General features: G+C 45.5%; 7 protein-coding genes across 7 annotated transcripts; 5 read left to right on the top strand and 2 right to left on the bottom strand.

Annotated features, from left to right (window-relative positions):
* Window positions 1-1043: 1043 nt before the first annotated feature.
* Window positions 1044-3971, bottom strand: GL218_08546 (Phosphatidylinositol 4-phosphate 5-kinase its3; the record flags this gene model as incomplete). Its single annotated transcript, XM_033585350.1, has 4 exons — window positions 1044-1068; window positions 1359-2101; window positions 2167-3139; window positions 3190-3971. The coding sequence occupies 4 exons, from the start codon at window positions 3969-3971 to the stop codon at window positions 1044-1046; spliced, it is 2523 nt and encodes an 840-aa protein (XP_033440436.1).
* A 2648-nt stretch (window positions 3972-6619) lies between these two features.
* GL218_08545 (Cytochrome c oxidase assembly factor 6) lies at window positions 6620-7053 on the bottom strand (the record flags this gene model as incomplete). Its single annotated transcript, XM_033585349.1, has 2 exons — window positions 6620-6733; window positions 6814-7053. 2 exons carry the CDS (start codon window positions 7051-7053, stop codon window positions 6620-6622), a joined length of 354 nt encoding a protein of 117 aa, XP_033440425.1.
* Window positions 7054-7740: 687 nt separating this feature from the next.
* GL218_08544 (Protein SYS1) lies at window positions 7741-8440 on the top strand (the record flags this gene model as incomplete). The annotated part of the gene is made up of 2 exons (XM_033585348.1): window positions 7741-7988; window positions 8047-8440. 2 exons carry the CDS (start codon window positions 7741-7743, stop codon window positions 8438-8440), a joined length of 642 nt encoding a protein of 213 aa, XP_033440530.1.
* Window positions 8441-9231: 791 nt separating this feature from the next.
* On the top strand, window positions 9232-10823 carry GL218_08543 (Adenylosuccinate synthetase; the record flags this gene model as incomplete). Its single annotated transcript, XM_033585347.1, has 3 exons — window positions 9232-9266; window positions 9658-10072; window positions 10116-10823. 3 exons carry the CDS (start codon window positions 9232-9234, stop codon window positions 10821-10823), a joined length of 1158 nt encoding a protein of 385 aa, XP_033440437.1.
* Window positions 10824-14827: 4004 nt separating this feature from the next.
* Window positions 14828-16230, top strand: GL218_08542 (Glutaryl-CoA dehydrogenase, mitochondrial; the record flags this gene model as incomplete). Its single annotated transcript, XM_033585346.1, has 3 exons — window positions 14828-15041; window positions 15111-16136; window positions 16184-16230. The coding sequence occupies 3 exons, from the start codon at window positions 14828-14830 to the stop codon at window positions 16228-16230; spliced, it is 1287 nt and encodes a 428-aa protein (XP_033440577.1).
* A 1140-nt stretch (window positions 16231-17370) lies between these two features.
* Window positions 17371-18411, top strand: GL218_08541 (Ubiquitin-conjugating enzyme E2-16 kDa; the record flags this gene model as incomplete). The annotated part of the gene is made up of 5 exons (XM_033585345.1): window positions 17371-17414; window positions 17644-17689; window positions 17852-17881; window positions 18036-18219; window positions 18272-18411. 5 exons carry the CDS (start codon window positions 17371-17373, stop codon window positions 18409-18411), a joined length of 444 nt encoding a protein of 147 aa, XP_033440575.1.
* A 3285-nt stretch (window positions 18412-21696) lies between these two features.
* Window positions 21697-23533, top strand: GL218_08540 (Superoxide-generating NADPH oxidase heavy chain subunit A; the record flags this gene model as incomplete). Its single annotated transcript, XM_033585344.1, has 3 exons — window positions 21697-21857; window positions 21912-23429; window positions 23500-23533. 3 exons carry the CDS (start codon window positions 21697-21699, stop codon window positions 23531-23533), a joined length of 1713 nt encoding a protein of 570 aa, XP_033440576.1.
* Window positions 23534-25035: the final 1502 nt, after the last annotated feature.

Below are 25035 nucleotides of genomic sequence, written 5' to 3'. Positions count from 1 at the left end.
CCGCGACGGATCACGAGCATCTGCACTTCAACTCGACGATGACAAACAAAATTTCACCATCATGATTCTCCTCGTACACCCACTCAATATCAAAGTCCTCGCAAGCCACCTACAATACGAAACCTCGACCATAGCGGCCACAGATCCACTAGCCAGACACCTGAAACCCGGCGGAAAACACAACCCGACCGCACCGCAGACCCTCAGGTATCGCGAACCTGGAGAACGCCAGAAGATACGCACGCGAGACCGCTGCACTTCAGACACCTGTTCCACGATGCCCCGAAACATGGCCGGCGTGGTCGATCCCCAACTGCGTCTTTACAGTTGTCGAAACCTGAGGTATCTGCGACGCCAGCATTATACCGATCACTCCGGCGGACGAACCCACAGGCTACGGTTTAACGGGGCCGCGGAGATGGCGGCTGAGATAATTAAATCTGGCATGTGAGTAAACGGACGCGGTAGTAGGATTTGGGTAACGGGGCTGTAAGAGTTTCGGACAACTGCAATATATGTTGAAAATAGATCAAATTTATAGCAATAGCCCAGTATTAAATAGGTCCAAGTCTTCGTGCTTCAATAGAGTTACGCCCTCACTTCCTATCCGCATCCTTAAAGATATCAGGGGAAATGAAATGAGACAAATAACATAAGGATATCACATCTACCACCTACGAAGTGAACCTCAAATTACAACCCCTAACAGATGGAGCAACTCCGTTTCATTTCTATAAACCTTCTAAAGAAATACTAAGTATCCACCGACGGCGGACGAACGCGCGCCAGAGCCGTCGAGGTCTATGGTATTATACATATTGAATCCCAGCACGCGGGGGAGGGAAAAAAAACACCTGACGACAAAAAAATAAGTAATAGACGAATTGAAACAGCAGGCTCGTCAGATTCATGCAGTTTATGCAATGGTGGTATCATGTCTTTCTGTACAAACACAATGATATGCTCAGCAGCAAACAAAAGGAATAGGAGGAAAGGAACGCTCTCCCGTGCTCAAAAAAAGCAGTCCACCAGATGTAGAAAGGCTAATCAGTTGACGCTTTTTTCCGTCTGAAACAGTGATAATAGTATGGAAAGACCGGCTCTGGTATCTTCGTCTATAGTCCATCACTTCAACAAGGCTGGCGATGGTCGCTCGGCTCGTTCAGATTCCTTCTGCTTCGAGCCCTCATCTTCGGTATCGACCCAAAGTCGGATTTCTCATTAGGTTCCTCATCCTTCCAATATTACTTGCTTCTGGTCTTCGATATTCATGTTTCCAGTAAATGTAGTTAGTAATCCTCTGGCGCCTAACACCAAAACGCCAACACACCCAACGTTCCTCGACATCGCACTCTTACCTGGGGACTGGCGGTAAGGCTTTTCCAAGGCTTTCGCGACTGATCTTGCTCCTTAGAAACCTGAACCCACCACTTACTCCGCCCCTCTTTCGTTCTTCCTCGTATCCAGGCTCAGGTTCCAAGTAACTAGTCTTCGGCGGCGTTGGTGGGCCCCTACCTCCAATACCATGAGGACCTAAAGTAGTAAACCCATCCTGTCTCTCCGTTATCGATGGCGTGTAGGGCCGGGATTCACTAGCGCTATCGCCCCGGCTCCGCCCTCCAACTGAGCCTGCTTCGGCCGTCTCTTCAACAACAGGTAAAACAGCATGCGAGTTGGATCTCGCTCCTGGTGATACGGCGGTTGTAATCTTACGTTCCGGGACTTGTTCCTCTTTAGCAAGATCCTTTTCATTCTTTGTAGCCTTTTTCATGGCCTTTTCTACGGTAGGATTTGGCTCGGGCGAATTCGGGCTTCTCATACCTGGCGGTGCGGGAGGTAAATACGACGGTGCAGGCGGCGCGCTACTGGATCCAGGTACCTGTAAGGCTTCTTGTTTTGTTCGTTCCATTTCAGCTGCAGCAAGCGCAGCGGCAGCTTCGCGATCGTGCGCATCCCTTGCGGCCTCTTCTGGAGACATTGTGATACCAGACATAAACTTGATGAACCGCTCACCATACTCCTCGGGTGGAAGAGCAGAGATTTGGGTACGATCACTAGATAGGCCTTTCCAAAAATGCTCTATCTTCTTGATAACTCCGTACTGTAGAAAAGTTAGTTGTGAATTACAAGAGCGCGCTAATAAATGTGGATGAGATTGCAACTTACATGGGTCAAGCAGTCGATGACTCCAAGGTAGTAAACTTCTTCGCCCGCAGTGTTATCTTCGTGTGTTGCCCGTAAACCTCCATCATCACTGTAGAACATCCCACCTCGAGTATGCCCCTCAGCTAACTCGTCTGGCATTCTACTGCTGGTTTGGCCTACGGGTACAGGCCGCTCAGATTTAATCATTTGTCGCAACTCCCTCGCTTTGCGTGCATTTTCCAGCTTCGATGGCGTTCTCATGAGGACAGAGCTAGGATCGAACCCTTCTTCCGAAGGGCTATCCCCCCCAGGGTTAAATACCTGTAGAGTTTTGTCTCTAAGGTTCTCCTCATTTCCCTTTCGCAAGTCGTGGATGCCTATCAACAGCGAGTAATCCATTATCTTCAGCTTTTGCAGGAGTCGAACGTCACGCTCCAACTGCTGCAAGAACAGCTGCTTCTTCTGTATTCCTAGCTCGAGGTGGCGTTTTCGTCGAAGCCAGTTGAGGTCCTTCAATGTGGCGCGTGGATTTTTCTCGAGCTCTTCCTCTCGATAATCTCGTCCTACAGTGGAACCCTTGAGGTCAAACGTAGTGTGAATATCGCGGTGAGGAGGGAAGAGATTGTTCATGACAACAAAGTGAATCTTTTTTCCATATGGCATTTTGACGCGGTGCAAGCCATAGAACTGAGATAAGAGGGTGTTCGGGTTCTCTGTAACATGCTCGTAATAATCTTTCAAGACCTTCCTTAAAAATTTATGCTCTCCATGGTGGATAGTCTTGATGATATACTTGTAGTCTCTTGAGAAATAAAAGAAACTGCCACTCTTTCCCGGAGAACCGAGCTCGGATAGGATATATTTACCTGTAAGCGACATCAGGTAATCGGCGGGGTCCAACCTAAAGAGCGCACGAAGATGTCGGAAAACCCAGGGCGCATAATCCTTAAACTTAAAGTCGTACTTTGCCGAGGGAACCAACTCATTACCCGCACTGCTCTAGTTAGTATAGGGAACACAAGCTTAACTTTGGCGGAGACATACATGTCGAACGTCGATTTCTGCTTAGTTTCAAAGTCGGCATCGGTCAGGGGACGGTCGAGTTTGGCATTTGTACGCGAGACAGACACTCGAATACCAGTTAACATATTGTATGCTGTTGTCCAATTTGCGTGATTCTCGTCGACCTTGGTTCCAACCAGAACTCTGTCATCATCCTCTTCTTGCTTCTTTTTCTTTGCCCGTTTCTGTCGGTATGCTTCAGCCCACCTCAACGCGTCGTCATCTGGTAGTACTTCGTCACGAGGCACATCGGAGTGCAGGGAACGCGTATTCCGTCTTCCCAAATTAAGAGACCCTCGACGCTGCGATGACCCAGCAGCAGTAGGAGAGAATCTGCCAGTAGCATATACCGTATCGTTACTATCCCTTGAACCTCGGCTTGGTTGAGGCCTTGGCACCTCCAGCGTATGTCGATGTTTTAGACCAGTCGCAGGTGGTTGCAGTGCCGAAGTCGATGCGGAGGCACCGGTCGGCGGATAATGCGGAGGGGAAGAAAATCTCTGAGGCGACGGAGAAGTTCGTTGAGCTTGATCGAGATTAGAAGATGAAGGGTTAGGTAGCAAATAATTCGAAGCCGAATTCTCCAGTGATGTTGAACCAATATTATTGCCGTACACACCGTCCGTGCCTTGAAAATCACCGTTATTTGATGACCTCCGTGGTAGTTCGATAGGATATTGTGAAGAAGTGCGAGATTCCACCGAAGACCGCTTTATTTGAGATTCGGACATATTTTTACGCTGGTTTTCAGATGCCGGCGACATGCCATTAGTAGTAGGTTGGCGCTCGGACGAGCTCCTTCCAGACAAAGGTCCTTTCATGTTTGAATAATACTTGGAGTCTTGGCCAGCCGAAGCCACACCGTTCATGTCTCTACTTGACCTGCCATTGGGCAGAGGTGTCATGCTAGAAGGGGGTAGCCCATCCGCGTTCATTCGTACCTGCGGGCCAGAGCTGTGTGACGAATGTGAAGATGAATTGTCGTCGAAGCTCTCATTCGTGTCAATTGCCGTAGACAACGGTCTTGAAAGAAAAGACCCCTTAGAATCAGTCAACTTGTGGAAATCGGGTTCGTGATTATTTCGAAGATGAACGACGCCGGAGTTTTGATAATAAATAGGCGAGTTTTCGTCGTTTACGAACGTAGGCATATTTCGCATCCGCAGATTGAGTGTCGTTCGAGTGGGATTTCGAACCAATGCACCTGAAACCCTCACCCACGACCTGATGTCTTAAGACGATGGTTATGTTGGTCGGGCGAGGGATATGCGGAGGACGATATAAGGAAAAAATCAAAACAGATATTATTTAGCGGGTTTCCTTTGGGTTTGATGTCGTCGTCGCTGTAATTGGTATTGGTGACACCTGAGGATAGGGGGTAGATTGAAAGATGCGAGTGCAAGATTGTGTTGTCGTGTAAACCGACAAAGTTGGCAGCTGAGTGGGTGGATACGGAGGTTGGGCACCATGCGACCCTATAATTGGCTAGATTAACGTGGATAACTATGAGTGGATACGTCCTTAATTGCATCGACTCAGCCACGACCCCCCCGGAGCCTTGTCTTTGCTTGTCTCGCATAAGTCAATGGGAAGAATATTAATACCTTAATAAGGTTTAGCGTCGATTATAAATATAAATCGTTGGAATACGGTATCCAAATACGTGCGTACGTAGTATCTATGCTACACTATCGAAATGGAACTGCTTTATATTAAAATAGATAAGTCTGTTTTCTAATATCAATGCGATTCGATCTATCAGATAATATTTATTTCAAGTGTTTGTATTTAAGCTAGTTACACATATTTTATATCATCCCTTTCTAAGTCATACCTAATAGGGTTAGCTTACTCAAATATTCGCAAGTATCCCGCAGAAATGCTGCGCTCTCTCTGTGTTATTGCATTAAGCATGCAGACGTGTCTTGCAGTGGCAGAGTGGCTCACGAGGAGAGAAAGAAAAAAAAAATTAAATCCAGAAGACGCGATGTGGATATGCAGTAATTGGGATCCATAGCTGTCCCGCATAATTGGGCTAGTGGACCCTGAGCCAAAAAGGAGGATAGATGGACGCTACGATTCGATAATCACAGCGATTTTTATCCATTTCGGTATACGGCATTATGTCATATTCAACGGAACTTACGCCTATTTCTATGATTTTCTCTTCCTCTAATCTATTTTTTTTTATCTGTCCGTATGAGGTAGCGAGCATCAGCAAAATCATTAATCTCCCTTTTTTTTTCTTATCCTTTATTGGTTTATAATTGCGTCTCAGCGTTAGTTCTTGGAGTCTCAATCTCAGTTTCATGCAATCTCAAAAATCGAAAATACCAAGAACTTAACTTGCCGACCTGCCGGCCGAACCCTGTTCACACAGTACATAACATATGGAAGATTGGAACAATCAGTTTTAATGCGGCTCCAGCCACGATTTCTAAGAATTTTAATCAAATATTCAGCTTGACCAGGTGTAACCCGGCACCCTCGGGTTCCCTACTTCTCGCCAATCTCTTTGCCGACTCTCCGAGACAACTCACCAACTAAGATTCTCCAACGATCTTCAACTGTAACGTGCCGTATTGCCAAAGAGAATATCAAAGCTGACGAATATATTGAGACTTACATATCAACCGTATTCAAGACACGTATGTACTTCTGATTTAGAAGGAGTTATTCGTAACCATTACACGATAATATATATACGTATAAGCCCTCTCCGTGCAACGATGTCAGGGTTAATACTGCCGTCTATGCTACATACTGACACTTTTAAACGGCAAAACCCTACCCCATCTTATCACAGAGCCGACCTATCAAACCAGCGTCGCCAGTGTTATACATATAGTTATCTTGTAGATCATGCCGGTCATGCATAGAAAAAGGTATTACGGTATGAAGACTCCGTTGTCATTGCCCCGAACCCCATATCGAGTAATGCTGGATGTCTCCTTTCAATGTAGCCCGCCCGCAATTAGGGAGCCCAAAGTCACAAGCAAAATGTTGGAAGCATCTAAATCTAAAATCATTTGATTGATACACGTCTCGATAGCGTGTATATCATAGCTTAGATCATCATATCATAGAGAAATTAACACACGCATAACCCCACGATTGGCTTAAGCGTTTGTCATAGCCGAGAAGACGCAAATTTTAGACGAAAGCTTTGTAGAGATTGCTAAATCTTACAAATTCATCGGCGGCCTCACGTACCGGCAAAGAACAAGTTAGCTCCCGCAAACCTGACCCTCAACTACTATATAGACTTAGTTATATATAAATAGAAATCCAGCAGAAGGGAGAAGATCAATGTGTATCCTTTTTCCCAAGCCATAACTCCTCTTAATGCCTTTGGATTATGTACAAGATAATACATGTTAATTCCAATATCTATCGGATTAGGGAATTCGGCTTATGTCTTTGTAGATCCTTCGACTACCATCTTATTCGCGCCCTCTTGTTGTAATTTCTCCAGTGTCTTCTTCTTTTGGTGCTCGGCAACTCGATATCGCTTGAAGTAAGTTACCTACAAATATGCAACGAAAGTATACGTTAGCTATGACCTAACTATATATCGTAATGCTCTATTAAGAGGTAGCAACACACCCAGGCGCTGGCGCAGTTCTGTTCGAAACCCTTATTCTCCTGCGCACATTGCTTCTCAGCAATTTTCTTGCCGTCGCCGTTTAGCGAGTCGATAACATCGTGCTTGTCTAGACATTTGTAGAATTTGTCGCGCGCATCCCAGCATAACTGTCGCTCTGTTCTATCTGGCGCACGCGCACCAGTGCGTACTTCCTCTTTCCGCTTCTCGTCAGGGGAATTGAAGAAACCGAAGACGCCCATGGTAGTAGTTATTTAATTCCGAGTAATAGAGAGCTTGATTATGGAGTTAAGAGGTTTCTTAACACGAATTAGCTGGTCGTATTTGTCGAATGACGTCGTCTTTTAGATTTGTGAAAATAAAGTTCTGCGGGACGAGCTCGACTTATCGACTATCATTATCATATTGAAGCTATCAAGCTGAATGCCGATAGGTGAAGCTCTTCTAATTATGTAATACATCTAAGTACCCAGGTACCCACTGAAGCTTGAAGATTACCTAACAACGCTTAGCGGCTCAGAATTAAAGTTAGATGAGGAGCCCCTGCGTCACCCTTTTTCCCCATCATATGTATGAGCCGCCGATTGATTTCTGAACAGTCGCCAGACAAGCAGACGAGGCGCATGACTTAGCCTAACTTTCGTCAAATTAATAATACTTACAACACCAATCCTCCTTACGACTTACCACTTCGCGCCTTATACTTCTCACCTAATAACCATACCTAGGTGCCTAATACAATAAAATATATCGAACCATCGAAACCCGCATTTAGAAATGATAGCCTTATAGCGCGACGTCGAAGCGAATAATATCCAACTTCCTTTCCATCCACTCATTCAAACACTTTTTTTGGTACTATCAAATAAACTCAACACTACGATTTCACACCCATTTACTTCCCTTTTCCTTTATTCCAAATCTCGAAAATGGCTAGACGAAGGAGACCTCCGCGGGCTGGCGCCGTGAACGAACTACCCCCTCTACGAATTCTCGGCCAGATCGCGGCGGTACAGAGCATATACTACGCCGCTGCGCTTGTCCTAATGCTCTTCACATCTCTAGTCGCCGGGACTCGATTTAGCTTAGATCTGGTTTTCGGTTGGGCAGAACTGCGCGGCGACACGACGCAAGGGTGGTTGATGGGATTTATCTGGCTATGTTGCGCCGGTGCTGCGTTGGTGCCCCTCGTCCTCAGATATAGGCAGAATAATACTAATGATATGATAATACAGCGTAGTAGCTATGATAGCCTTCATCGGCCGGTCGAAGCTCGTAGTCGATTTTGCGCTTACCCTCCATTTCATCCACCTCGTCATCGTGACCTTTTATACGGGCATATTACCGCGAAACGTTGCCTGGTGGGCCACAGCAATAGTTTCGAGCGCCGTAACCGTTGTGGGAGGTACTTATGGTTGCCAGTGGAGAGAATTGCGACCCATCAGTTTTGGAGGCAACGCGAAGAATAATAATACGGAGGGCGGTACCGCGGCTACAGCGCAGAACGGGGCTGCGGGAAATCAAGGTGATGAAGAGATGGGCTTCTCTAGGGGCCGTGGAAGGGGTAGAGGGAGAGATGGGGTTGGAGAGTATGAAATGGTTGGCATGAGTGGCGATGGGAGTCGATAATGTTTTACCCTTTTTGTGGGATATATCGGTCCATAATCAGTAGGACCTGTATGAATACTGCATGCACGGCGTTGGGTTTCTTCGAAGAATAAATAAAAACCTCGAGGCTTGGAACTACTCATGTTCCGTGCCATGGTATTATATTTGGTTGTGTTGGATATTATAGACGAAGGCATGACGTATATACACATGGGCTTATAAGTACAGTATCTTTGAATACTTGTCCTTATCCCTCTCGACTTACAAGACCAAGCCCGGGTTCACTCATGGTACTATCAGTGGCCAGTTCGAAGATTAACTGGAAGTAAAACCGAACCTATGGGAACTTAGACAGGTACTTGAATTTCGACCCAGAGCAACGGATCCGTAAGCCTATGAAGTGTCCACTTGTCTCCGGTCTATTCCCCGTTCACTCAAATTTGAAGAATCGAGTTTCAAATTAGCCCAATAAAAACTAATGAGATGAAAAACTTTCCTCTTAGCTCAGGCTCAATAAATGCCGCTGTCAAAATAAGGTGTTTCCTATGAGTTGTTACCGCAAAAGCATCCAATGGCCCCCAGGTCATAAACGGAAGGGTAACCGGAACCCGCCTATAACCGACGGTGTTGTCTATTTAGGTGTTTGTATCGTTTAGTTGAAGTCCCAGTAAGTACCTTACGTAGAACCTATTACCGGAGCAAACCTCATTGCTATTATGAAAGATAAATACTTGAGATGTGAAGTCTGTCTTGTCTGCCTATTGTCGTCTGTCTTCGTTCACGCGCCACATTCTGTTAGAAAATTTCCCACCATGGCTACGATCGTATTAGGTGTTCAATGGGGAGAGTAAGAATCCTGCGTTCTGACTTTTACTTATTTATTTATTTATATATATTTGCTTGCTAACCTAGTTTATATGTCTAGTGAAGGAAAAGGTAAGTCAGTTGTTAGTTACTGATTTACCCACAAGACATCACCTAACAAGATGACTTTTTGTCAAACGCCTCTCTTAAGGCAAACTTTGCGATATCCTCAGCTCCGATGTTCAGATTTGCGCTAGAGCCACCGGCGGGCGAAACTGTGGTCACAGTAAGATGTCCCTATTCGTATTCTCAGAAATAAAAGTACATACTAATACGCATGTGGTCTCTTCTAGCTGTCGTTGCAGCAGGAGTATCATACGACTTGTAAGAATCACAATTCACTTCATCTGTTTAACGCTACTGACTGTTTAAAGCCACATGCTACCCTCGGGCCTACTTCATCCCTCAACTATAAATATAATCGGACCCGGTGTTGTCCTGCACGTACCTACTTTCTTCTCCGAGCTCGCCAGCGTCGAGGGGAAAGGAATCGTAAATGCCCAAGAGAGACTCAAGGTCTCAACGCGGTGCGCACTAAACCTTGATCTCCATGCAGCCGTAGATCGTCTTCGTGAAGGGCAGCTTGGAAAGAAGAACATAGGTACTACAGGTAAAGGTATTGGTCCTGCTTACAGCTCAAAGGCCGAGAGAAGCACCGTAGTTCTAGCCGATCTACTTGACGATGATGAATTCGGAGATCGAATCAGGGAGATGGAACAGGACTATAAACTGAGATTCGGCGGGGACTTAGCCGGATATGACGTCGAAGCAGAAATCAAAGAGCTCGAGGTAAAGATATTACCCCTTTGACTATACTCTTCTAACCCCCTAGAACTTCCGTGAGAAACTCCGCCCCTTTTCCATAGACGACGTCGAATTCCTCGAAGAGGCCCAAGAAAAAGGACAGAAAATCCTCGTCGAAGGCGCACAATCAGCCCTGCTAGACAACACATACGGAACCTGGCCGTACGTAACGTCGACAACCACCACCTTCGGCGGTGTAATGGCCGGACTGAATCTCAACTACCGAAAGGTAGATTCCGTGATCGGCGTCCTGAAAGCATACTGCACGCGAGTCGGATGCGGCCCATTTCCCACCGAGGACTTCGGCGCCGTCAACACCAAGCTGCAAGAAACAGGCCACGAGTTCGGCGTCACCACAGGACGCAGACGCCGTTGCGGCTGGCTGGACCTAGTCTCGGCAAAGTACTCCAACAGCGTCAACCACTACGACTCTTTGAACCTCACGAAACTCGACGTCCTCGATACGTTTGAAGAGATCCAGGTAGCGGTAGCTTACAAGCATCCCGATACCGGCGATCTCATAAACGCTTTCCCCGCCAGCGCGAAGCTCCTGTCCAGAGTCGAGGTCGTGTACAAGACCATGAAAGGCTGGAATACTACGACGACCGGCACCAAGAAATTCGACGACCTACCCAAGGAGGCCCAGGACTACGTCACATTTATCGAAGACTTTCTCGGCGTTAGGATTAAGTGGATTGGATGCGGACCCAAGCGAGAAGACATCCTAACTCGCTAATTTTCCAGAAACTCTATTTTCTATCATCAGTCTCTTTCTGTTCCCTACTTGCGATAACCTAATAGACTGTAGTTCGTAGATAGTCAGGTGGAAGTGTCAGACATCCCCTAACATAAAACAGTGGCTCCTTTATCTAACTTACAGATTTACTTATGAAAATTATTTTCTCTTAGAAATTAGCCAGCTAAACTTGTACCAGATCATAGCATTACGGAATCCTCTATCACAAGAGCGAGTATTCTTATAGATATGGACTTATTAATGATAGAGGGACGAAAATTGGTAGAGTGGGATAACCTCTATAGCCACTGAGAGGATTGCTTGACTCGGCCGGAGTAACTTGAGATTAGCAGTCTTAAAGAATTCTTAGTTATTTAGATAAGAGAGAAGATGTTTCGGTGTTTCTAGTTCTTTGTTCTCTTCATTACCCTAAATTTACGTGTGAGCAATGACAACTACCTATGAATGATGCTGACTACCTGGGTATGTAGAGTTAAACCCCTGAGCAAATATTTAACTCGGAGATTTAGTTCAACATGAGATACTGTAAAATCTAACATGTGATGAAAAGTTTCATTGGGATGGCGATTCACCTGGGTACCTATATAAAGATCAATATGACATATCATTCTACCCTATTTTAGTGCCTAAGTCTATGTATCCGCAACCGCAAAGTCAAGCCTAACCATCAATCTAAACCAGCTCCTGATCATTGCTCTTCTCCCTATCCCCGCAAATGCCTTGCCTTATCCTATCACTATCCCGTAAACTATAAGCTACTTTCTCCAGTAGATACCGCACTTCTGATTGCCTTCAGTTTGTGTATAGTCTCATCCGTATTTTATCTCGCCAGTGTTAGCGGTGGCGGAAGGCTATCTTGGCTGCTCCGCCTAGTTTCAAGGCAATCGATAGGACAGAAAGGATCCGAGTTTCCAGGTTCGCCCTGAGACTCCGACTAGGTATCTGGGTGACAGGAATCGGGTTCCGCTACTTTATCTGGCTGACCTGTCGCTACCGTATAGTCAACTATAGCCCCTACGGCCGGGATATCGCTTTCTATATTGTCGATAGAGCTTGGGTGGATACTATATGTTTCTCTTGGAGTCAATGGTACTATTAGGTTGGAGGATGTAGTCGGAATTAGAAAAGTATACCCAAGCCCAAGGGGCATATTTGGTGGTAATGGTTCGTTACTAGTCTTAGACATTTCACCAATTGACGAGACACAAGCCGGAATCACATCTTCTACATCCGAAGCCAAAGAACCTGGGAGTCGCTGCAAGGTACCGAGTTCGTTCCCAGAGTCAGCTGGGAGAAGGACAGGCTCAAGAGGTTCAGACCTAGGGAAATATTCTTGGGCATATTTTAAAGTATCCCCAATGCATGAATCGGATTCTTCTTGACCGTTGCGGCTGATTATCAACGGCTTAGGATAGAGACTTCCCTCTGTTCCTTTCCTAGGAACACTTGAACATTCTGGTAGAGTTTCAATATGAGTAACCGAAATTGGAAGACCTTCATTGAATTCTTCGGTAGATTCCGCTGGTGACGCAATATTATCTGGTATTGTAACTTCCGATAAACGACTACGCTGTGCCCTTCGTCGTTTTCCGCGCCGCTGTGACGATTTAGACACTGGGCTTATAACGCCAGATTGTGGACTCGACGACAAGGGCGTATTGAATGGGATAGTTGGAGGCATATCAAGGGCTGCGGAGGTTGACGAAGATATCTCATTGTTAGGACTCACGGTGCCACTATAGAATACTGTATGCGAAGTAGGAGAATGTCCCGATGCGCCCGTTGATGAACCAGACGTTCTGGAGACTAAGTCAAGACTCCTCTTCGATGAAAGCCGGTCGAGTTCCGCTGTAGCAATCATCACACTAGCTATAGCTAATGGGTCGATGTAACGCCCAATATCTTGAGAGGTGCGTTTAGTGTTAGTAGTATTAGACTCAGGAGTATTAAACAATGGACTTTCCTCTCCAGATGGCGGCCAAGTACCTACGGGGTCCCGAGCCAAGAGCCGGCGTTCTTTACTATGCCGTGGAGCAGGAAACTCAGATCGAATAGAAAATGTTGAAGAGCCTGAGCGTCTAATCCTCTCTCCAAGAGACCGGAATTGATTTGTGACAATATTACGGACACGTAAATGATGCCGATGTCGAGTTTTGTCAACCTTGGGACGTAATTCATGGGCTCGCGCTTGGGTGTCTTGACCCTAGACGTATAACAGGTAGTTAGTAGGTAGAGTTGTCGATATATAGGAACATATACCTCTAATCCTGATAGCGTCCTCTCAAAATCATCCAATCGTCGACAAAACTCCGGGCATGAGTTGTGAGTACGTCTCTGAATAACGTGAAACTGAGCATTGGGCTGTGAAAGGTATAAACATGACTTGTCATTGGAGACATCCTCGTTACCACTGCTGCTGCTATCCCCAATTTTATTATTATCAACTGGGGAGGGATCGATTAGAAGCGTACGACGAGGAAATCCAGAGTTTGACATTTCTGATACATCGTGTTTCCGACGGGTTTTTCTTTTTCCCTAGCTTTTCTCCCAGTCTATGGATTCAGATGTGTTAGATTTGAGCTTCTGAGAACCGCCGGATAGGTCTGCACTTCGGCTAGACTCTTTTAAATCACTCAGCCCACCCCGGAGTAGCTTTGAAAGCTTATCGCTTTCAGAACTAAGTGGACCATCCAGGCCAGTCCCGGACTGCGCGGTCGATCGGTTTTGCCTGGGAGGCTGTAGTACGATGCTTGGGCATGTGAAGCTTGGACCTACATCGACTTTACCCCCTGAGTCCGGCGCGTCTGGAGAAGCAGCCGGGGTGGTTTGCCCGATCAAGCTGGTTTCTTCATTTAGACAGTTAGAACAAGAAACACCCGACAGCCAATTTGAAATTAATTCGTCATCCGCGCTATGTTCCCATTGGTTATTGAGGTCCTCAGAGCCGACTGAATTCGGGCTGACTGGCGTAAGGGGTTGATCTTTACAAGCTTCGGGGGCCCGACGCGCCTGGCAAGAGGAAGAATCCCCATCGATTTTAGGTGAGAACAGCCAATGCTCGTCCTCGAATTCTCGACTGTTCTCATCCCATCGTTGTTCAGCGGGGGCCGATTTACACGATTTGCAGCTATGAGAGTGACATCTATGAGGATGACATTGGCCGCTATGGGAATGTCCTGTTGAGTTAGGAGATAATAAATGTTGCTCTGCGGTGAGCAGTGAATACCCATAATCTATAGCTTGCATAACGAGGGTATCATGGCTCTTCGGGAGTTTTCTTCGCAAAATAGGAGCTGATATATTTGGAGGAAGACGACAGGCGATGGCGAATACGGAACCAAAAGGCTTTAAAAATGTATCGCCACTTGGTGAAAACGGAGGGCATGATTTTAGGTATCGGTTTAGATATAGGATAGCTAAGTTGATACGGAAATAAAAATGAGAGAAGGATTAGGAATGACGTTGTTATAAGTGAAGGTGTAGATGATAAGTTGCTAATGAGGATCTAATTGAAGTAATAAAACTATACCTAATGAAATTCTCCAGTTGCTTCCACGGCACGAAAACGGTATATGTGCTACTTTCCTCTTCAAGAACCTCGGAGTATTAGAAGGTTTGGTCTTTGAAACGACCTTTCTACTTACTCCTTACTTTAGAGTTTACTTCTTACCTTGGAAGTATACCTAACATTATGTACCCAGGTACTTGAGGTAGTGAGTGTTGTGTTGTGCATTTTCCGGTGTTGAGCTTAAATCATTAGCGTAAGAATCCGCCGTTAACCGAAGTTACTACCGAATATTCCCGCCGCTCTAGGAATGCCGAGGGCCGCCGAACGGGGGCGCCATTCCACTAATTTTTGTTTGTACCTAATTCATTTGTTTTCGATCTCGGCCCCGCAACCGCCTCCATCATCGCCATGGATAGCTTCTGGTAGGGAATCCTCATTGCGCTCACCTCAATTCTTCCTAATTGAGAGTGCAGTCATGCTTCGTTCGGTAATATCTCGCTTTTCGAGGCCATTGGCCGTGTCTACAAAGCAATGTCGGGTCTTTAATAGAAGCTATGCTTCTGCCCCAAAGTCTTCGTTTGATTGGGAAGACCCATTAGCGAGCAAGAGCTTGCTCACAGAGGAGGAATTAGCTATCTCGGAGACCGCAGAGCGATACTGCCAAGAGCGATTACTACCGCGAGTTTTACGTGAGTTATTGTAGTGACAGTTCGCCTGTTATATAGTCCAATAGCTTACCCGCTGACTTTATTTCTCAGAGGCATATCGTGACGAATACTATGATCCAGCTATCTTGCTCGAAATGGGTGAACTCGGCCTCCTCGGCGCGAATCTTCAAGGCTACGGTTGCGCCGGCGCATCGACTGTAGCATCGGGCCTAATTACTCGGGCCGTTGAACGAGTTGACAGCGGGTACCGATCTGGCATGTCGGTTCAATCCTCGCTAGTTATGGGTGGGATTTATGAGTTTGGTACTAAGGAGCAGAAAGAGAAATATCTGCCCGAGATGGCAAAGGGTAAACTTCTTGGAGCATTTGGACTCACGGAACCCAATCACGGTAGCGACCCGGGATCAATGGAGTCGACGGCGCGACCGCACCCAACGAAAAAGGGTTATTTACTTTTAAGTGGTTCCAAAACTTGGATCACCAATTCACCTATTTCGGATGTGCTTCTGGTATGGGCGAAGTTACAGGAGACTGGCAAGATCAAGGGATTTCTTATAGATAAAAAGGATTGCCCTCCCGGCACCCTGGAGACGCCGGCTATCAAGAATAAGACCGGACTTAGGGCCAGTATTACGGGCATGATTCATATGGATAATTGCCCGATACCGGAAGAAAATATGTTCCCTGATGTTGAGGGCTTGACTGGTCCCTTTACATGTTTAAATAGCGCTCGGTATGGTATTTCCTTTGGCACTATGGGCGCCTTGGAAGACTGTATTGCTCGGGCACGGGGATATGCTCTGGAGCGGAAACAGTTCAAGAGTAACCCTATTGCCAAGTATCAGTTAGTGCAGAAGAAGCTGGCGGATGCTGCGACGGACGCTGCATATGGCGTGCTCGCATCGATACAGGTTGGTAGGCTTAAGGATGAAGGGAAAGTTACACCGGATATGATTAGTATGGTAAAAAGACAAAATTGCGACCGTGCGCTTGTGAACGCGAGGGCATTGCAAGAAATATTCGGGGGTAATGCGGTTAGCGATGAGTATGGAATCGGAAGGCATGTAGCCAACCTATTTGTGACTCAGACTTATGAAGGACAGAGCGATATTCACAGTGAGTTAGCCACCATAAAACTGATGACGTTTGCTAACCTGGTATAGGCCTCATTCTCGGAAGAGCCATAACTGGGCTCCAGGCCTTTGTATAACAACATAGCTATTGAGTGTTTAGCAAATTATTTTATGAAGCTAATTTGGAAGGGATTTGAGCATTTCCAATATAAGGCAGTCATAAATATTAGCTACAGGCCTTTGTTTATTAGGTTGAAATAGAGTAGAGTCAAGACAATCTTGGAAGACATCTGAGCAGTCCCAAACAAGTTATAACGCGGGATCACATTACTCCAACTTCTCGGAGAGCTTCGGCAAACTAAAGTAAAGTATATACTGTTATTCAGCATGAATAATGTGAAGCGTGATAATTGCTGACAGCTGAGGCAAAAACGAGCTGTAAGTGGTAGAGATAGGGAAGTGCAGGCACGGGTAGAAGACCTAATAGGTTAGGATTGGATAGTACGAGTGGCGGTGTGGGGACCTGTGTGCTTCCGTGTAACCCAGACCAACTAGACAAGCCTAATGCGCCGTCTCTTCGGGCTCAAAGGGAGTAAAACGGTTCCTTCCAATTGGTTCAAACAGGGTTTGTCTTGCCGATTTTGTGATTTTGTCAGACTCATCAGGTACCAGTCAGTTCAGTGTACATCCAGTATAAAAACCAGGTAGCACCGCATAATAGTGAAAGCTAAGCCACCCTCAGCCACTCCTTTTTAGAGAAGTTACAACAAGAACCTGCAAGACCTGCAAGACCTGCAAGACAGCTGCAAAATTGATTGGACTGATGAAAAAAAGGTGTTAGCGCCTACCGTTTTCTTTATGACTGGTCTGTGCTGACCTAATTATTCCCATTTCCATTCATTCCGTCACCTGAAAGACTTGCCTGACTTTCCCTTTTCCCCCGCTACCAAAACCCTTTCGTATCTACAGTCACCATCAAACAATCATTCCGACAACCATAATCATAATAACAACGACACTAAATCCTGACCTCATTCATATCCTCAACGCCGACCGTAGTCATCCGGGATTTCACCCTCTGGTACGTTTATCATTTGTCATTTATAAAAAAAACCCTTTTTCTTTACCGTTACAAACTTTTACATTTATTTCTCTATCCATTTCTCCCGCATTCCATACTGACCGCAAGTATAAGTAACTAGTTGATCTCTTCAGGAGAGATACCCGCTGTCAACCAAAACAAGAACCCGCCAACTCACAACTCACACCTCTACGAAATGGCGTTGAAGCGAATCAACAAGGAGCTCACAGACCTGGGCCGGTATGTCGATTTTTTATTGTTCTTATCATGGTAAATGTTTGTTTGGCGATGGTACTTGGTTTTGTATCCTGAACGAGCCCAAGGTGGGGCTACCATAGAAAGGCAGGGCGGGGATCTTGATACAATACAGCCTCATCAAGGAAAACTTCACACTTGTTCACTATCGCCAGGGATTGTTTTTTACTAGGAGGATATACTTTTATCATTTTGCTAATATTCTCTCTCTTAGTGACCCTCCTTCATCATGCTCCGCTGGTCCTGTCGGCGAAGATTTGGTAGGCATCATCTTTCCCCCGCTAGAAAAATGATAAGCGTCGATACTGTCTATCCGTACTATCTACCCGCCGCATAGCTCGGTCGGGCACACACCTGGACCATATTTCTGTTAGGAAGCCTCGCATCATTAACTATTACTAACATTTTGTTTTTCTGTGTAGTTCCACTGGCAAGCGACGATCATGGGACCTGTAAGCTATTCCTCTAATCTCCTCGCCTTTCTTATTCCTTTGCGCGCGCATGCTGCCGTACATGCTATGGGCTAGTACTTTGCTAGTGGTGGCTCTTTAACCAAATTTGGTTATATATTGTAAATTAGTTCACAGTACTAACTAGACGTCATAGGGTGACTCGCCATACTCTGGAGGTGTCTTCTTTCTCGCAATCCACTTCCCGACAGACTACCCGTTCAAGCCTCCTAAGGTCAACTTCACAACTCGTATCTACCACCCGAACATCAACTCTAATGGCAGCATCTGCTTGGACATCCTGAGGGACCAATGGAGCCCGGCGTTGACCATCTCTAAAGGTAAATGTCGTATGCTAACTTTGAGACATATTTTGGTTCTAACCTTGCATAGTGCTCCTGTCAATCTGCTCCATGCTTACCGACCCCAACCCCGATGACCCTCTTGTACCCGAGATCGCCCACGTTTACAAGACCGACCGGGCAAGATATGAAGCTACAGCCCGCGAGTGGACTCGCAAGTATGCCATCTAAGATAACGAGTAAGGAGAATTCGCTGGCGAAGAATGACGCTTGGCATCGGAGGTAGTGAGCATAGCACTTATCGGTAGTGATACTGGAAGGGACATGGATTTTTTCCTTCCAACCTAGGCAATACGATCTGCATTCACCAGTGTCTGTCCATTCGTCGTTATGGTTTAGTGTGCCTCTTCGATGAACATTAGAGCACATGCTTTCGGAAGTGGAATGAGAATGACTTGCTAAGGAGGATGAAGTTCTACGAAAGACATGATATGTTGGAGTGATCTGGAGGAACTCTCTGGCTTTACATTTTAGTCCTCCTTTACATTCATCACAGATTTGTTTTAATGCATTCACGTTTCCCTTTTCAATTTCCCATATAAAATCCCGTATAAACACTTGTGAAGTTTATTAGTAAGCTCTAGGGCCTATTATGGCCTGAATAGTCTGAAGAACTCCTCAGATTTCTATAGATGCTAGGTATTACAACTAGTGACAACTAACAACCTATAGGATTATGAATGGCAGCTAATGTCAAGCCTCGAGAAGGATTATTAGGGTTTGCCATTATAAGTCGAGTCACCTGTAACGTTAACGTAAAGCCAACCAATCCAAGATGCCAGGATTAGCCCGAGTCAAGTTTTTGGGGGCTTTTTTTTTCTTTTTCTTCAGTACCTAGTAAAGATATTTTAGAATACGGTGTTTCGATTTGTTGTTTAGGTGCATGTGATAGTTAGAGGAAGTGAGATCTATGAAAACGTGGCGTATGCATTTACCCACATGCACCCCTGATTTTAGCCGCCGAATCCAGGTACATAGACAAGTATAGACAAGTAACTATATAAACAATAACTAACTAGTTTTATATCTAACTTATGATTTCACCGCCGGTCATACGGTGATGGTGTGTTGGTTTAAATAGTAAGACACTTGTTTGGGTATATCGTTGCACCTACATGATCCTGCCTTAAGTGAGGGAGGTACAAATATAGACGTCGAGGGGATATTTCGATATCCGGATTTGGGATGTCTCCGGGTTGTAGGATCGGGAGGGATTCGTTCGGTCTTTTCTAGCTTAGATTCGTGCGGCGTTAAGTCATCAGGACGTTGAGGTAGAGCGAAAGATAGGCGATACTGAAATCTAGAAAAGAAATTTGGGAATACGAAAGAATATCGATCTGATGCGCGGGATATCGTGGTCTATGTGGGCATATATAGATATGCGATCTTTTACTACTTGATGAGATCTACTCTGGGATCTAGCCGCATCGTGTGACGGTAAGGATGTTTATTTGTAAACTACCTATCTAGGTAGGCTCGAGTTGAATTAAATCGTCACTAGGTTGGTGATGTGATCATTTATTTATTAGTTGCCTGTTTGCCTCTAGAGAAATAATCTAGTGGTTACATTTTCGTTCGACCCGCGCCGTGAGCGGCTTTCGCTCGCGTCAAGCGGCTGATGAGACTAAGCGTGGAATTTTTAATATATATTCAAGCTTAGCTGATGTGTGTCTAGTGTAATGTTGCCAAAATTGTATGGCGCTTCCTTGGTATTCCCCCTAAATATAGTATTTTTAAACAGTTACTAATAAGTTGTAACTATTGTAAAATGTCTAAGGATCCCATTCATCACAGAGAAACCAATTTTGTTTACTAAAGGATGTATCGATTGATCATATCATGATGGTGTGAATAATACTTTTAACAACCTGCAAGATCCCAAAGAAGAAAAAGTGAAGCTTCTATTTGATTCATCCACGTCGTGACATGTACTCATGGTGGGTTAGGCATAATATTCCGCTGGCGCTTTGCTCCTTTTGCTACGGGGCCCTTGGTAATTCAAGTCTCGAATGTTGTCTAAGGACCCCTGACGAAACAATCTGAGGCACAGGCGCCGGGGGGATATTACGAATACGGACCAATAAGGAATCAGGTATCTTCCTCGACTTCTCCACATTCCAAACCGAGTCCAAGCTTGATCCCCCTCATATTCTTTTCCTTTTCATCTTGTACCTCCTTCCACCAAGTTGACCTCCGCCCCCCCAGCTACGATAGTTCTAGCCTGGCCGAGGATTGCGCGGGCCCTTTTGTGTCTCTCTCTTGTATCGAGGCGTGTCGCCGCGATGGAAGTGGTGCCATTACCCACCTCCCTATCCTGGACCTTGACGAGGATCCGAACATCAGACAGTCCTGGCTCGGCAGAGTATGTCATGGACGAAGATTCTTCGATGAATACTTTCGATAGCGGCAACAAGCGTTGTTCTTTTCACCAGGTAGGTAATTTTTCTATTATATGAACACTTCTATTTATTTATTTATTTATTTATTTATTATCATTTCTGTCATCGTATAGATGCAAAATTCTCGGACCTTGCACCCAACTCCGTTAGTCCAATTCAACCTAGAAACGTGGACGTCCTGAGCCTCCTTCGCACTTCAATTGCCTCGAAACCGTTTGCGGTAAGGCTGTAACCGCTTGTCGCTTGTCGGCCAGATCGAGGACCCATCTGTCTAATAACCCCTGATAAATGTTACATGTACCTGGTTGCATGTGCCTGAATATACTACCATCATAAGTTACCGATACATAGTTTCATACTTGTCTTCCCCTTATCCTCTCTTTTACTAAACCCCCCAGGGTCACATCATTCATATTCTTCTCCCCCCCTGGCAAATTGTCAAGGTCCCTTGTACCTAAGCTTTCTAGAGAATTTCGCGGCCTATAGAGCTATAGCAGAATTGACGTTAAGTAAAACTTCGTTGCGGCGTTGTACCCAGGTATGATCTACGAGAATGGCCTGATGTTTTCTATTCTTGGCATTCTTCCATAATATCCACCGCCTTCCCGTCTCTTGCATGAGATCTTCGGAACCCTTCTCTCCTTTCCCTCGTTTACTCACAAACGCTTTCCTCTCCGTCTTCGTTCTCGTAGGTGCGCTATTCGATTCTTGCGTTGGCTAACCGACAGCTGCTATAGCAGGCTTTCAGGCCAACCTTACCTTCTTTTGACTGTCCTTTTCACCCGTCACCTTGCCGATTCTTTCTTTCTATGGCTTCTTGCCCGTTCAGCAGGTTCTGAATTAGTATTACCTGTTTTTTTTTTCCCGCATCGAAGGACGCGATTCCGATATATAATCAAAAAGTTTAATAGAGAAGAGGAGGTATTAGTGGTGTCGGGTTGGTGATCGTATTTGGAGATACGAGTGGATTTGAAAGGCGAATAGATATTGTTCGAAAAAGCGACTTTCAACAAACGACCGCGAAATAATTAATTCGTATAAACGCCCTTCAATCAAGATGTCGTACTATGATATGGGCGAGAAGCCCTCGGAGAGGTCAAGATGGACGCCGTTAACAAGAATGTTGCTGTCGGGAGAGATGACGCAGGAACGGCAAAAGGAGTTGACGATGCGAGAAAAGTTCGATAAGTGGATGATCAACGAAGGCTACCGAAGATTGTTTGTACCAACCGTGAGTTTCCTTGATATGATTCTTTACTAACTATCAGCCAGTTTTGTCTTCGTTTTCATGGTTCTCCATGCCCTAGTCTTTGCGTTCGGTTTCGTCAACTACGCCGTCAAGGACAACTTACAAGTAGCGAGAGATACTTTTGGACCGACTTATATGATTGCTAGATCGTCAGCATTGGTTCTCCACGTGGATGTGGCCTTGATTCTGCTGCCGGTCTGTAGGACATTCATCTCGATGGCACGACAGACGCCACTCAATGGTATCATCCAATTCGATAAGAACATTACGTTCCATATCACTACTGCTTGGTCTATCTTCTTCTTCTCCTGGGTTCACACGATCGCTCATTGGAACAATCTGGCACAGATCGCTGCTAAGAACAACCTGGGATTCTACGGATTTTTGGTCGCCAATTTAGTATCTGGTCCAGGCTGGACGGGTTATATCATGTTAGTCGCGCTCACAGGCATGGTGTTGACATCGTATGAGAAGCCGAGACGAGCAAACTACGAACGTTTCTGGTATACTCACCACATGTTTATCGTCTTCTTCCTTTTCTGGTCTTTCCACGGTGCCTTCTGTATGATTCAACCCGATTTCGCGCCGTTTTGTATCTCGATCGGTACCTCCGCTATTGGTGTCTTCTGGCAGTACTGGATGGTCGGAGGATTTACCTATCTGGCCGAACGAGTTGCCCGTGAATTACGTGGACGCCACAAGACTTATATCTCGAAGGTTATCCAGCACCCGAGCAACGTTTGCGAAATTCAAATTAAGAAGGAAAATACCAAGACCAAGGCTGGACAGTATATCTTCTTCTGTTGCCCAGAAGTGTCTCTTTGGCAATACCACCCGTTTACCTTGACAAGCGCTCCCGAAGAGGATTATATCTCGATTCATATCCGTATGGTCGGTGATTTCACGAAAGGTGTGGCTAAGGCGCTCGGATGTGACTTCGAGAGGAAAGAGAAGGACGCGTCGACAGTTGTAGGTGTTGACGGTCAGAACAACGAGGTTGATCCTGCCTTGAAGAGAGTCCTTCCTCGAGTATACGTCGATGGTCCATTTGGTTCTGCTTCGGAAGATGTGTTCAAGTACGAGGTTTCCGTGCTGGTCGGTGCCGGTATTGGTGTTACGCCCTTCGCGTCTATCCTCAAGTCGATCTGGTATCGGATGAACTACCCGCAGAAGAAGACCCGTCTTGCGAAGGTATACTTCTTTTGGATCTGCAGAGATTTCGGTTCTTTCGAATGGTTCCGTTCGCTACTGATGGCCATCGAAGCCCAGGATGTTGACAACAGAATCGAGATCCACACTTATCTCACAGCCAAGATCAAGGCCGATGATGCGACAAATATCATGATCAACGACGCCAACGCCGACAAGGATACAATCACTGGACTGCGCAGCCCGACCAACTTCGGACGTCCTAACTGGGATATGATCTTCCGAGGTATCAGGAAGCTGCATTCGCCAGCTGAGGCGGGTGTGTTCTTCTGTGGACCTAAGGGTCTCGGCAGTGTACTTCACGTCTTCTGTAATAAGTACAGTGAACCTGGGTAAGTAACTTCGTAATCATAATTTGATGGAAAACCTTTTCGCGAACGGCTAACTAACTTAATTCGACAGTTTCTCCTTCGTCTGGGGCAAAGAAAATTTCTAAACTTGTGTATATACAAGTCTTGGCCGATATTGTGCCAATAAACCTCGAAAGCATCACCCTATCACCGGCGCCGGACGCAGATGGCCACTGTATTTATGTATTAATCGGAGGCAATTTCTGGTTTTCCTTCGCTCGGGGGGTAGAGTGCGTTCTTTTTGCTGAACTGGTCACCGTAGACTTTAAAAGTGGCCAGGACTCCTTAATTAGCTCGACAAGCAAAACCATACTCTATGACCTGGCCGGACCAACCATGATGAGATAAATTAATATATACTTAAACTCTTGGGCTCGGTGGATACCTCTTTAGATTCCGGCTGCCGGCGATGTGTCTACGATATACGGAGATGAAGTTGGAAACTCGGAGCTACAGTAGATGTTGATACCATATATATACCTTTGTATCTAGTTTAACTAAACCTGCAATATCTTTTTACGGTTAGATTTATATTCGCGCTCTATCTATCACTGATTGTAATTTTTTTGGATTAATGATGGGAAATACTCTACTTATCGAATATATTCAAAATAGAGTAGGACATCTATATAAACATCTATCTAAACGATAATCCGATGCGCGGCTCTTTCATATAGCCATAAGAAACAGCAAAAGTCAAGACGAAGCGAAAGATACCTTGTAATTACAACTCCACCCGGACCGCATGTGTAAAATATGCTTTGCGATTGGTCACTAAAGCCAAGAATTACTGAAAGAAATATTCAGGGTAGGACGGACTCATATAATATCACTTCTCGCTTCAGGTTGCCCTACTTAGGAGCCTAAACTCGGCACTCCTATTCGGGACTCGGCACCTGATCGACTACCGCCCGTCCGTCCCTATTATGAGGCTCTGACCACTTCCCTCGTCCCTAGACCCCCTGGTAAAATGATCCCGGCATCTGGGTCCGGCCCCTGAGAGTCGGTGGGTCTGACAAGCACGCAAGCAACAAGCAAGCAATCAAGCAGAACGCGCTGCGGTGAAACGTGCGTGGTCTGGATGTTGTTTCGAGGTGTGGGATACTTAAGGACACATACGTAAGCTGTTTTTTTTTTTCTCGTTCGTTTTTTTTTTAAACTTGTTCTTGATGGGTTTTTTTGTTAGTTACTTCATTTTTACTTGGGCGGAAATTGCGTTTTCTATGTAGTTATTACTAAAGGAGGTCTTCGGATATAAGGAGATATGGCAAATTTAATAATTGCGGAAATGTGGTTATTATGTGCTTTGACTTGACGCTAAAATGTTCAGGAAATGACTATTCCTGTAAATACCTACACGCTTGAAGCCCTCGAGTTGAAGGCATATCCTATTAATATTCAGTAACTTCGTCTCCTATTCTAGAGATTGGGTCTGTAAGGTTTTTTACACTATTTAGTTTCCCCTTACCCGACTTTCGTAGATATGGCCACATCGTGCCATAGCTGGCTAGCTAGACTTTTATTAAGGAGTAAAGTTACGCAAAAAGAGGTACCAGTATTTTTGATAATACCAAACTTCAATACCATA

This window comes from Daldinia childiae, assembly GCF_008694065.1.
Source record: "Daldinia childiae strain JS-1345 chromosome Unknown Scaffold13, whole genome shotgun sequence".
Lineage (NCBI taxonomy): Eukaryota > Fungi > Ascomycota > Sordariomycetes > Xylariales > Hypoxylaceae > Daldinia > Daldinia childiae.
The sequence above is the reverse complement of the archived record's forward strand: the minus strand, read 5'-3'. Positions and strand labels throughout refer to the sequence as shown.